This window comes from Cynoglossus semilaevis, chromosome 1, assembly GCF_000523025.1.
Source record: "Cynoglossus semilaevis isolate Cse_v1.0 chromosome 1, Cse_v1.0, whole genome shotgun sequence".
Lineage (NCBI taxonomy): Eukaryota > Metazoa > Chordata > Actinopteri > Pleuronectiformes > Cynoglossidae > Cynoglossus > Cynoglossus semilaevis.
Window position 1 is genome coordinate 33,995,206 of NC_024307.1, and position 13,153 is coordinate 34,008,358.

The 13,153-nt window shown below is 39.8% G+C and overlaps 2 protein-coding genes across 2 annotated transcripts in view; one reads left to right on the forward strand and one right to left on the reverse strand.

Annotated features, from left to right (window-relative positions):
• Positions 1–37: 37 nt before the first annotated feature.
• Positions 38–3,759, forward strand: cd248a (CD248 molecule, endosialin a). Its single transcript, XM_008328331.3, is given in 2 exon segments — positions 38–2,156; positions 2,158–3,759. Coding segments are annotated over 2 exon segments (2,217 nt in total). The 5' UTR covers positions 38–314; the 3' UTR covers positions 2,533–3,759.
• Positions 3,760–7,134: 3,375 nt separating this feature from the next.
• znf16l (zinc finger protein 16 like) overlaps positions 7,135–13,153 on the reverse strand; it is a 7,482-nt gene continuing 1,463 nt past the window's right edge. The window contains exons 2-3 of the mRNA XM_008328376.3: positions 11,499–11,711; positions 7,135–7,982 (exon numbers count right to left, since the gene is read on the reverse strand). Coding sequence (XP_008326598.1) covers positions 7,258–7,982; positions 11,499–11,711 — 938 coding nt within the window. The 3' untranslated portion in view covers positions 7,135–7,257. The remainder of the gene's footprint in view (positions 7,983–11,498; positions 11,712–13,153) is intronic.

Genomic DNA, 13,153 nt, shown 5'->3' on the forward strand with positions numbered 1-13,153 from the left:
TCCCACTTGCTTCATATCACTCTCTCATACCCCTGTCCCATATTTTCCCTCCCTCCCTGCTCTCTGCAAACTTGGGACAATCTGCATGCACTCAACTTCAGCTCACATCTGTTTTTGCGTGCTGGAGTGGGGGGGAACACAGGCAGGCAGCGGTTCATAAAGGAAAAGGGGGAAAAGTAAAATGCTGCACGAGGAAGACCGAGTTGCACGGGGGCTTTAAATAACAGCGGGACACGCGAGAGTGTGAACCATCAGAGTAAGAGACGAGTGTAAAGTAATTTGTTTTGTTTTGTTTTTTTTTAGTATATAAAAGAATGGGCGCACTGGTGAGCTGTGCTGCTGCACTTCATTTGTCCTTTGTGCTGGGTTTATTCTTTGGAATGTCTACAGTTTGGGGCCAGGAACTGAGACACAAGGATGCGCTGTGCAACGCGGACGGCTGCTTTGTTGTTTATTTCCAACAGAAAACCTTCCTGGACTCGTGGCGGGTGTGCAAAGAAAAAGGTGGCAATATGGCCACCATTAAACGCAAGGGAGACGCCGTCAATATCGCTACACTTTTTTCAACGCTGGACTCGCACAATCTGCACAGTAAGGTCCGGGTTTGGATTGGCCTACAACGTCAGCCTCGCCAGTGTAACAGTGCACAACCCCTGCGGGGATTCTCTTGGACTACAGGTGACCAGGACACAGAGTACACCAACTGGCAAAGAGAAGATACCCCAAGCATGTGCGCGGTGCCACGCTGCGTGACCATGGGCTACAGCTTCATCCAGCAGGGCGACAATTTCAAATGGCTGGACGCTGCCTGTTCGGTCCCTGTTGACGGCTTTCTTTGCCACTACGCTTACAAAGGAATGTGTGGCGCTTTGCCGAGCGAAGGGGCCGGCAATGCCATTTACGCGACCCCGTTTGACGTCGTGAGCACCGTGCTGACCCATGTACCTTTGGGATCATTTGCTACCATGCCATGCCTTGGACCATCCGAGGAAGACGAGACAGTTTCCTGTGTGCTGAAGGAAGATGGGTCGGTCAGGTGGTCGGGAAGCTCTCCTCTTTGCTCCGATCTCCTTGAATCGTGGTGTGACGACGACAACGGTGGATGCCAGCACTACTGCAGGACAGCTGGTTCCCACATCTACTGCGAATGCGACGCGGGTTACCAGCTCGGTGTTGACGAACGGAGCTGCGAGCTGTCTGATGTTTGTCACGGGGACCCCTGTGAGTTTGAATGTCTGCCTCTCTCCGACGGATATCGCTGCGACTGCCCCGAAGGCTACCTGCTTGGACCGGACGAACACACATGTGTGGATGTCAACGAGTGCCTACTGAGTCCCTGCGAGCACACTTGCGAAAATGTCCCGGGGTCGTTTGTTTGTAGTTGCAGGGAGGGTTACTTTGTAGATGGCGAGGGCGAGTGTAAGGATGTGGACGAGTGCACGACTCAACCGTGTGAAGACGCCCAGTGCGAAAACACACTGGGCTCTTATACCTGTCACTGCCATTTTGGTTTCATGCCGGTCCCTGAGGACCAAAACCGGTGTCAAGATATAGACGAATGCCAGATCCCGTGGACCTGCGACCAAATGTGCGTCAACTACGACGGCGGATTTGAATGTTACTGTGAGGAAGGCTACGAGTTAGGCACGTCCGACCAGTACACGTGTCAGAGAATAAGTGAAAGAGAGGAGCATTCTACCGTCACGTCTCCATTTCCCTGGGTCACTCTCAGACCTGCTCTTTCATGGGGTCCTCTTGATTATCTCTGGAATGTGAAGAGAGAGAGCGAGAGGGAGAGAGAGATGGAGCGGCCTCTACAGGAGGGGGAGCAGTCTTTGAAATGGCTAACTGACCCACCGAAAATGTTCAATTCAGATGTCATTTGGGTTACCAGTGCTCCTCGCGACGAGCCGCCCTATTCGGCGTCAGTTGACCCCGTAACGCAAACGTCCCATTCAGAGGTCGAGGTTTTGGCCGAAACTATCCATAGAACAACTCCGCCCATCATTAGTACGAAGTTGATTTTGGATCAAAATGATGAAGACACAACTACAAGTCTTCCCACGAGTTGGACTGCTAAAACATCAGAGGCAGCTTGGTGGGCCAGACCTCCGAGTTATAAACCAGGAAATCCAGAGGATTCCACCCTAGGACCCAAAGAAGGGGGAAGACAAAACCCAGGCCCCTCTTTCCAACTATTTGTTGCCACAGGAAGATCTGGGGCCAGACGAAGACGCCAGCGAGGAGATCACGTTGTTCCAAAAAACAACAGTTTCCCCCGAGGTTACTCCTAGCAGGCCACCCGTGAACGAAGGTGGACAGAAAGAGAGCAACGCCTGGTTCTTGGTCGGAGTTCTGGTGCCTCTCTGTGTTTTTATTCTCGTGATGCTTGCTTTGGGTGTTTTCTTCTGCAGCCGCTGCGCCATTATGCCACACAATAAGAATGCCAGCGACTGCTACCACTGGATCTCCGGGGCTCATGACGCCCAGGAAGCTTCCGATCACTCACAAGTGGTCAAGAGCTGTGTATGAACACGTGAGAGGGAAAAGAAAAAAGTCGTGGAATGTGACTGCTGAACAAACCTAGTCTGAGCACATTAAGATATAGCTGTCTTTACAGTTTTACGCCAATTGCATTGCGATAGCACACACAGCTAATTCGTTGCCTTTGTGAATAAAATGCAAACATTTTTCATATTTTCTGTTAAATATGTTTTGTAAAAAGCAACAAATAAAGACTGATTATAATATTAAAAGAATGCCATTTGTAGAATTAAATAAATATACAAATATTGATTGAAACACAAAAGCAGTTTTAACTCGATTTATTGTATTCGAGTCCAGTACATAAATAAAATAAAATAAAATAAAATAAAATTAAATAAAATTAAATAAAATTAAATTAAATTAAATTAAATTAAATTAAATTAAATTAAATTAAATTAAATTAAATTAAATTAAATTAAATTAAATTAAATTAAATTAAATTAAATTAAATTAAATTAAATTAAATTAAATTAAATTAAATTAAATTATAAAATACAATAAAATACAACCAGTGCTGTTGCAATTGTGTGCAAAAAAACTCAAATAATCCCAGACGAGAGGAATGATAAATAGTAAATAGTATTGATAATAGAACAAAAGTATGAATAACGTGTAAATTATTCAGGAGAAAAAAAAAACGTCATTTCTAAAATCCCTACAATGAACTCCAGCACTGTTGCTAAGCAGAAGAATACTATAATTTCATCAGCCAGCGTCGTAAAATGATATACTTGATATTATGGTATTATTCCATTTAAATTACACTTGTTGAATGTATAAATTATCCTAGTAAAGAAATGTTGCTGTAATTTGTACAACGCCCACAACATAATAATTGATCTCTCTGATAAAAGAAGAGTTGGTACATTAATCAATTACCGTATTATGTGGGGGAAAATGTACAATTAATAAATGTCCCATTTGTGTGCCTTTGTGCTGATGACAAAATTGTGCTGTAATTCTTTGTTGCTAAAAACTGAAATTCTTAAATTATTTTACAGTGGGGTTGTTTTTTTTTTTTCACAAACCTCTAACTTTTCTGTATTTTCTATCTTTGATTATGAATTGACTTTTCATGTTTCTGTTGCATCACTCACCAGATTTTTAAACCCCATAATATCTGAACAAAAACTTTTGTGACATCTTACAGATACAAGTTTTATTTATGCCATTATGTCTCATCGGTCTCTTATTTTTGGTCACTTTTTTTTTTTTAAAAATGTCCTTCTATATATTGTTATTATTCCTTGACTTTGTTCTCATGATTTTAACATATTATAATATTTGCTGATATCTCTGATTTACTGTTTGCAGAATGACCGCTCTTTTTATTTTTTTTTTATTTTTTTTTTTTGGTCACAGGGTTTTTGATTAAAGCATTGGAGAGCCCCCTTGTGGTATGATTTATTTATTTTGTCTACATGAGGCACCTTAAATATAGTTGACTTGCAGAGGAAGTAGAAACACTGCGTGCAGTAAACCTATCTAACTAAAACCAGAACTACCCTTTTTTAATTTAAAAAAATATATTTGAAAATGCAGATACAAAATTAAAATATCAAATGATCAAATGGACTAGCTATCAAAATATGGTTTTTAATGTGACTTGACGAGGCATGTCAAGATCACAAGTGGACCTGCAGTTCATTTGTTCACTGAGCTAAAAACTTTTAAGTACTTTAAAAAAAAAAAAAAAGTAGTGTGAGTGAGACGTCAGTTTTTAGACTGTCCGGCTTAGACATCACAAAAGATGTCGTAGCTGTTTGTAGCATTGACTCTTAGCATTAGCTTCTCTTTCAGTGCCAGTAACAAAGACTTACTAAAGATTGTGATATCTATGTCACCGATGCTAACAAAGAGGTGTTTGCCATAATCTGGGACATAAAAACATCAGAAGAGCATGACTTACACTTGGGAGCCATAATGAAGAGCAAAATGTCCCCCCGCCCCAAAAAAAAACATAAACCAAAGAAAGCGAATGTAAAACAATCTCAGATTAGGACATCTTCGAGCTACAACGTTTTGTGGTTACATCGCCATATTCCATATATTTATTAAGAAGCTTTTGTTCCATCACTCCAACATAGAATGTTAAAACATATTTCACACAGACCCAGTTGGCAAGCGGAGCAAATAAGTTTTCACGTGGCACTATATGTGGAAGACGGCTTTGTTTACATTCGCTGGTTGCTTACCATAAATTGGATTGTTTTACATTCGCTTTCTTGGGTTTATGTTGTTTTTTTGGGTTTTTTTTGGGGAACGTTTTGCTCTTCATTATGGCTCCCAAGTGTAAGTCATGCTATTCTGAAGTTTTTATGTCCCAGATTATGGCCAAACCTCTCTGTTAGCATCGGTGACATAGATATCACAATCTTTGTTACTGGCACTGAAAGAGAAGCTAATGCTAACATTCAATGCTACAAATGCATTGGACATCATGTAACCGCAGTTGAAAATATCCAAACTCTCTATGTGATTACCTTAAATTATTTCTGAACAACGTGACGCTTTGTTTTTAACTGAATCCTTAGCATTGTTATTCTTTTTACACCCCAGGCTTTGATCTGGAAATGTTTGGGTTTTTTTTTCTTTTCCTTATTTTTAGACTTTTCCTCTTTTTAAGACAGTTGTGAACACCTTAGTTGAAAGTTTTCAACAAATTTTTTTTTTTTTTTTTGTTTTTTTTTTTTTTTTTTTGTTTTTTTTTTTTTTTTTGTTTTTTTTTTTTTTTTTTGCTGTTTTCTCTTTATTTATTATCACACCAGTTTATTTCATTCAGGCTAACATAGAAAGTGTTCCATACAGAGTTTGTTAAAAGCAGAATACAGTGATTTATATAAAAAAAACAGATCTAGGATCAGTTTTCTGCTCTACGTGTTATAAACAGTGTTCTTCATGATCAGAAATGTAATGTGTTTGTTTGAATGAGCAGCACACTTTTTCTTTCTTTTTTTTTGCAAATTTAGCAACAAAAAAAAAAAAAAAAACTAAAGGTAGCCAACAGCAAAACAACACAATGTCATGTCCAAGGTGTTGTTTTTTTTTCTGGATATTGAAGTAAGATTGTTTTTCTGGAAGTAAGAACCTGGTGGAAGGGGCCAGTTTTATGTTTTTTTTTACCATATTTCCAAGTACCAGCCTCTAGGTTGGGGCAAATAAACACAATGAAATAAATACTAAAACCTATATGCAGTACATATAGTGTATACGTATACACTAATTAAATTAAATTAAATTTTAAAAAAATGTCTTGCTGCTCTCTGTACAAGTCAGTTTGATGGAATTGAATCACTAATTGCCATGGATTCTGTGAACGATGGACTCACACAGACAACATAGGCTTGATCTGACTGACTTACTAGCCTCGAGAGCAGCATCTACGTATTGGGAAAATTCTGGAACAGCAGACATTTTTCACCCTATGGAACATAAAATGAATAGCTGCAAGTGCTTTAAATTGATTTCTTGTCAATTGTCCATTCAAATTGTTTGCTCTGTCCTGACTGGGTCTCACTCAATAGGAAATCCATCACAAGATGACTTGCTAAAAGAAAACCACAATATAATATCGTAATTTTAATTGTTACTTTAAAAAAAAAAAAGGATTCAATTTGATGTAAAACACATACAAATGCAAGATCTTTAATCCAAACTATCGTAACTACCGTATTTTTCCGGATTATAAATCGCTCCGGAGTGTAAGTCGCACAAGCCAAAGGATGAACAAAAGTGCGACTACACAAGCCTAGAGTGCCCTCTACAGGCTGTCAAGTGTGAAAATTACAAACATGAGAAATTATATATTTTAATATATAAGTCGCACCTGAGTATTAGTCGCAAACCCAGCCAAGGGATGGAAAAAAAGCTCACTTACAGTCCGGAAAATACGATAGTTTATGATATTTTATTCAGTTAGCCTGACTCGGTATTAATCTCTCCTGTATTTTGCGATAGAAGACGGTGACATTTTGGTTTTTGCTGTAAGCAACATAATACTGGGGCTCATCGGTTTACAACGTCCGCAGCCTATTTCTAAGATTTCTTGGTTACATTTATTAATAAAGTCTTGTTCCATCATTCCGACGTACGGTATTAAAAAGAAACGTTTGCACGGGAGATACTTGGGCAAGCCAAATACAGCATCTCGCAGCACTGTACATGGAAGACATCTTTGTTCACTTATGCATCTCCTCGATTATGATGTCATCTCTTTGTTAGTGTTGCGAGTGTACGAATGTACAGTACCCGAGTTCCGACTTATGGTGAAAATCAAGTGAGGCATGCGGCAGGAAGACAATTCCGATGTAAACCGAGGACCCCCTGTAATAAGCAATAACAATAATAATTTAATTTAAAAAAAAAAAAAGACCTTTAACATTGAAGCCAATCCAAAAATGTAAAGGAAGAAGAGGGAGCATCAGCGTGTGCAGATTAAAAAAAAAAAAAAAAAAAAAAACGTTTCCTTGATTATAAAGCACTCCATGCTCGGTGGTTTCTGGACTCTCGTTTTCCAAAAAAGGAATTCGCGTACACCGCGTTAACGTTTCTTCACTTGTTCCAACTAAATTAGAGAGACAGGGTCAGTTTTTTTTTTGAATCGAACAACGTCATCGAAACAGATCAACACAGATGTAGCCTCATCACGCTACCAGACTACCAGTAAAAAACGTCAGAGCCATTTCCTTTCAAAGTCACTGCCATTGTCTGTTAAAGGGCGGGTGTGCACCGATGGCTTTTGAATGTTCCCAGGTGTCGAAAGCTCCGCCCACAATTCTGGCAGCAATAAGGCGTGGCCCCGCTGTGGATCCTCTGGTGAGTGTAAAGGTTTCCGAGCTCCTTGAAACGCCTGCCGCACTGAGGACAAGCGTAGGGACTCTCACCGGTGTGCACCCTCTGGTGTCTCTTGAGTCCGGAGAGCACGGAGAACCCCTTGCCACACTGAGGACAGGGGTAGGGACTCTCGGCTCCGCTATGTATCAGTCTGTGATTCTTTAAGCGCGCCGCGTGGCGGAATCTCTCGCCACATTCGGGGCACATAAAGGGCTTCTCGCCGGTGTGGATACGCTGGTGCTGTCGCAGGTTACCAAGGTAGTTAAAATGGCGGCCACAGTCGCCACACTCGTAACCTCCCTCCAACTTGATCTCCTTTTTCACATGGCTTCCTTCCTGGGCGAGGCCTGCAGCATCGCCTGACTTGGAAGCATCGACATTTTGCACTTGAGTGTCTTTTCTGGACTCAGCGCCGCTGTTGCAGATCGAGGTCAGTGTGGAGGAGGAAGAGGAAGAGGAAGAGGGCGCGGTGGATTGTAAGGCCTGCAGCACCTGAGCCGAGTCCGTGTGCATCAATTTAATATGTTCTTCCAAGAACAAAGAGTCAGGGCATAGGGTTCCACAAATGGAGCAAATGTTGGATTTTCCTGTGAAATTCTGACCTGGAATCAGAGAAAAGAGTTCAAAATAAGTTTTAGTTATACAAAAAAAAAAAATTAAAAAAAAAACATGCAGTGCAGTGAGAGTTAAGGTCGAACACTGTGGTTTGTAATTGCACACAAACACAATAAAAATAGTGGCGCTTTGGCCCAGAGACAATGTCTCTGTCATTGGTGTGGAACCCCAGGGTTCACCTCCTGGACAAGTTTGAATCCCAGTTAGGGTGGTTGGTACCTTCCAGTGGACTCACCACCTGCAGGAAGGTTCAGGGGGGTTGGTACAGTGCAGTGTGATTTGGGTGACGACTGCTACCCCCGTGACCCGGTAACGGATGAAAATGGATGGATGGATGGACAATAAAAATAACCAAAATCATCCAGTTTTACTGCTGGCTGGCGCATGGATTTGCGTAGGAGAACAGGCTGGGAAGCAGACGCACTCTTAAGCTGTATCTAACATATCGTTGTTGAAGTACGTTATGATGAGGCAAGAGAGCTCTATGATTTCTATTTGTAATACAGGAGGTTCTTGGAGTGGCGCTTTGGTCCAGAGGCAATGTCTCTGTCATTGGCGTGGAACCCCAGGGTTCACCTCCTGGACAAGTTCGAATCCCAGTTAGGACGGTTGGTACCTTCCAGTGGACTCACCACCCGCAGGAAGGTTCAGGGGGCGGTGCGGCGTGATTTGGGTGGAGGCTGCTGCCCCCGCGACCCGGTAACGGATAAGCGGCTGAAAATGGATGGATGGATGGATGGATGGAGGTCCTTGGTTAACGATGTCCTCAACCTACAACATCGCCAGCGTCCAATGTTCCCTCTAAGCTACGCACTGCTCAAACATTCTCAGCGCCCAATAAAATCTGTGCAGTGTATGAAATAAAATTCAACCTTAGCTAGGTAACAACAGTGCGGCGGTATCAATAGACGTAAATGCTAACTCCTTATCATGACATTCACTCACCAAGTCAAAGTAAAAAATAAATTCGGTTCTTTTAAGATGGACTGGCCGACGCAGTATGTGCAAACAGATGAATAAGTAGTAACACTGGGTAGGATTTTCTTTTTTTCGAGTAAGAAACATGCAGCAAAGCCAAAGTAGCAAACGAGTTTGCCATCAACAGACTAGTGTAAAATAAGGTCAAATTTAAGCTAGATTTGTGCATTTCCTAGTGACATTTCTTAAGATTTTTTTCATTTATGGATATTTATAATTAATGCATTTACTACTACATAATGTATGGGTAATATGAACGCTAATTAAAAAAAACTGTGTGTAATTATACTTTTGCAAACAGGAAACGGCGCTGTGCAAAATGTGAATGTGTTTTGATGTTTGCTAAGTGTTATGTCAGGTGCATATGTCTCATTTCTTCTCGTCCATACCACAACTGGACTTCAGCAAGGTCAAATGTCTTTTTCGATTTTTTCAAGTGGGCTAAATTACTTATTATTAAAAGTAACCTACTGAAATTGCTGCTTTAATTTAATTCTATTAATAATCCATTGTAACCTGATAAGATCGAGGTTTTAAGCAAGTGTGATACTGGTGTGTGGCCACAGCGTTTACTACTCAGCGGTCCTCAGTGTGCTCAGAGAGCTTGTGTGTATGCCCAGACACATGAAAATCCAATGGGAACATTGTCAACATCTCCCATAAATTTATTAAGAAACTGTTGTTCCATGGTTACGTTGTACGTTGCACCCTCACTTTCTTTCGTTTGTGTTGTTCTTCTGGGAACCTCCCAAATGTAAGTCAGAGTCTTCTGATGATTTTACGTACCTAGGTTACGATGACTGTGAAATAGGTTGACAGTATGCAAATTCAGACTTGAGGGTGAAAATCGAGTTATGTTGCGTCGTAGGAACAAAATTCCGACGTAAACATTTTTAAGTCTGGTGGTTTTCAATTATTTCCGTCATGCCCCCCCCCCTTGAGGACAGAAATGTATATTGTTATCTGTACAAACCACTGTATGAGTTGCTGCCACCTAGTGGACTGGAGTCTAGTTATCATTCAAGCATTACAGCAGTGGTCCACTTATGTCCAGTGTGCTATATTCTATTGCCACTCACGTGATGTTATGATGTTATTTGTGGACATGCCTGTCAATTACGTCAGTGAATGAGTAAATGAGAGAGTTTAAAGGGCAGTGTGAGTTGCGGCGACAACTCACATAATAGCTAACTAGCACATTCCCGTCCGGCTCATTCTTGAAAAGTGTCCTTCCTATGGTTTTTTTTTATTATTATTTCCATCTATCCAAAGTTTGTTTCTAACTCTATTTCTTACATTTTATCCTCGCTTTAGCTATGATTTATCTATTAAAATTAATAATGACAAATGTATCACTGAATAATGTAAAACTTTACACAACTGGCACCGGCATTTCTCAAACATAAAAAAAAAATTATAAAATCTCTGCAGTGAAAAGAGTCAATATAAAAGAAAGTAATGTCATTCAATGTATGTATGTGTATAAGTTAATTTGGTTTATTAAACTTTCCTGTAGGTTTGCGCTGGTTTGCATTCGCTCACAACGCAGGGGGAGGATACTGAATTTTCGAGTATGGCTTCACTGTTTCCATGACATTTGACACTTTTTTCCCTCATTTTCCATATGTTTTCCATGGCTGTAAAATTGGTCAATCATTTTCCAGGTTTTCCTGGATACGTGGGAGCCTCGGGCTTTGTCCCTCTGGTTTGTTTTTTTTTTTTTTTTAAATAAAACTTTCAAGTCAGACTTTGGACTCATCCTTCTACTCAAAGCAATATAGGCTTTTACAACATGTAACGGTAAGGTTCACAATGGGGAAGCGACAAAACTGACTAATAAAGTAGACAGAAAAGGCACAATAGCAAAACCGCATTGACATCATCATGACAGTCAACAGTAAAAAAAAATTACAGCAGTCCTAACATTATTAAATTATTAAATTTAAAATATTAAATTTTTTTTTTTTTTTAAAGATAGTTTTTTCAGAGTCACATAGTCGCGTAATCGTTTTAAATAGAAGTCATTTTAATACAAGAGGCCCTTAGTTTAAAGGGTCCTCGACCTATGGTGATTCGCGGTTTTGTCGCCATCTCCCATAAACTTACGTACATCGGAAAAACGAATTTGTGATCAGGCGGACGCTCATTACATTTACTGGTTAAGTAAGTCAGACACCTCTGATGTTTTTATGTCTTCGATTTTGATGTTGACTTACGTCGAAAAAATTAAGTTACGTTGCACCGTAGGAACACAATTCCAATGTTAGTCGAGGACCCGACAAAGTTAGACTAAGACTATATTAAAATGTATAATTATTTGATTTACAGACCAGGGAAAAAAGAGATGTGACGCATTGTTTTTATTTACACTACAGAATTGGCTGATATTTTTGTTTTGTTATACAGACCCATTGGACAAGATTATGTCAGACAGTTGGACGCACAGGAACCATTTTTATGTATTACCTCATTTCCACTCACAAAGTTCTTCATTTTCGAGCATTTATTCACACTGTCTCACCCACCTGTTTCAGATCCTTCTGATTTGACTTTAGTGGGGCTTACGTCCGCCATCGAAATGTTCTGCGGATCCATGGCAAACTCGGGGGGCTGGACGTGATATGCCAGTGAAACTTGGACCTGGTCAAGGCCGGTGCCTTCCCTTCTCAATAAGTCGTCGTCCTCATCGGTGTCAGCATCACTGGGCAGAGTGGTTTCACACACAGAGTCCTTCATCACTGGAACAATTCGACAGTACAAAAACAGTTTAGCCTAACCGAATGCATATCTATGTTCATATATATTAATAGTATTGACAATGTGTATTTAATTAGTGTATTCATCCTGAATAGTTTGGTATAGGACTTTCCAAACATTATTGCAGCTGTATATATTTAGCTATATATATTTTTAATTTGATTAACCAAAATGTATATATGGTAGATGTATGCATTTCATACCCGTTTTTATTTATCACTAATTCAAATATATAGAATCACAAGAAGAAGAAATGTCAAGGAAAAATAACTCAAAATTGAAGAGTTGAAGGGTTTCCATTCCTGTCATTATATTGATGTTTACTAATAAAAAACGCGTCGAAAGTTTCTCTCAAAACTTTAGTGAAGTCCTTTACTAAAGTCAACATCAGTCTAGATCAGTTTAAACTAAGGCACGGGGGCTTTAATCCTGCCTGCTAAACTTTAAATTATATAATTTATTTCTATTATTACAATACTCACAATGTATTGTAATGTAAAATTATCATTATACTTCTGCCTTTTCCCTGCAAGTCACAAGTAAGTCTCAAGTCTTTGCACTCAAGTCCGAGTCAAGTCAAGACTGAAAAGTGTCAAGTCAAGTCCCAAGTCCTGCCGTTTCTGTTTTTCGAGTCCTTTCTAGTCCTTTTCAAACAAAATAACAATATATTTACACAGATCACTTTGGGATTTGGGGAAAGTATCGAGTCATGTCGAGTCAAAGGGCTCGAGTCCAAGTGAAGTCACGAGTCGTTGATGTTAAAGTTCAAGTCGAGTGGCAAGTCTCTTTACATTTGGTCAAGTGGAGTCTGAAGTCATCAAATTGATTGAGTCCACACCTCTGATTGACAGTATGTCCTGTCAATAACTTTGCCTCGATTCATTTCTATGTGCATGCGTGTTTGGTTTCCTTGTCTCTTTTTTATATATATATATAACGGGCCGCTCAGTGGCATGTCCGTAACGAGGGGCATCAGGTACCATAGGAAAGGAAAATCTCAGGGTAATAATAAAGTTCTATCTATCTATCTATTCATCTATCCGTCCGTCTATCTATCCATCTATTCATCTATCCGTCCGTCTATCTATCCATCTATTCATCTATCCATCCATCTATCTATATATTCATCTATCTATTCATCTATCTATTCATCTATCCATTCCATCTATATATTCATCTATCCATCTATCTATCTATCTATCTATCTATCCATCCATCTATCTATCCATCTATTCATCTATCCGTCCATCTATCTATCCATCTATTCATCTATCCATCCATCTATCTATCCATCTATCCATCTATCTATCTATCCATCCATCTATCTATCCATCTATTCATCAATCAATCTATCTATCTATTCATCTATCTATCTATCTATCTATCTATTCATCCATCCATCTATCCATCCATCTATCCATCC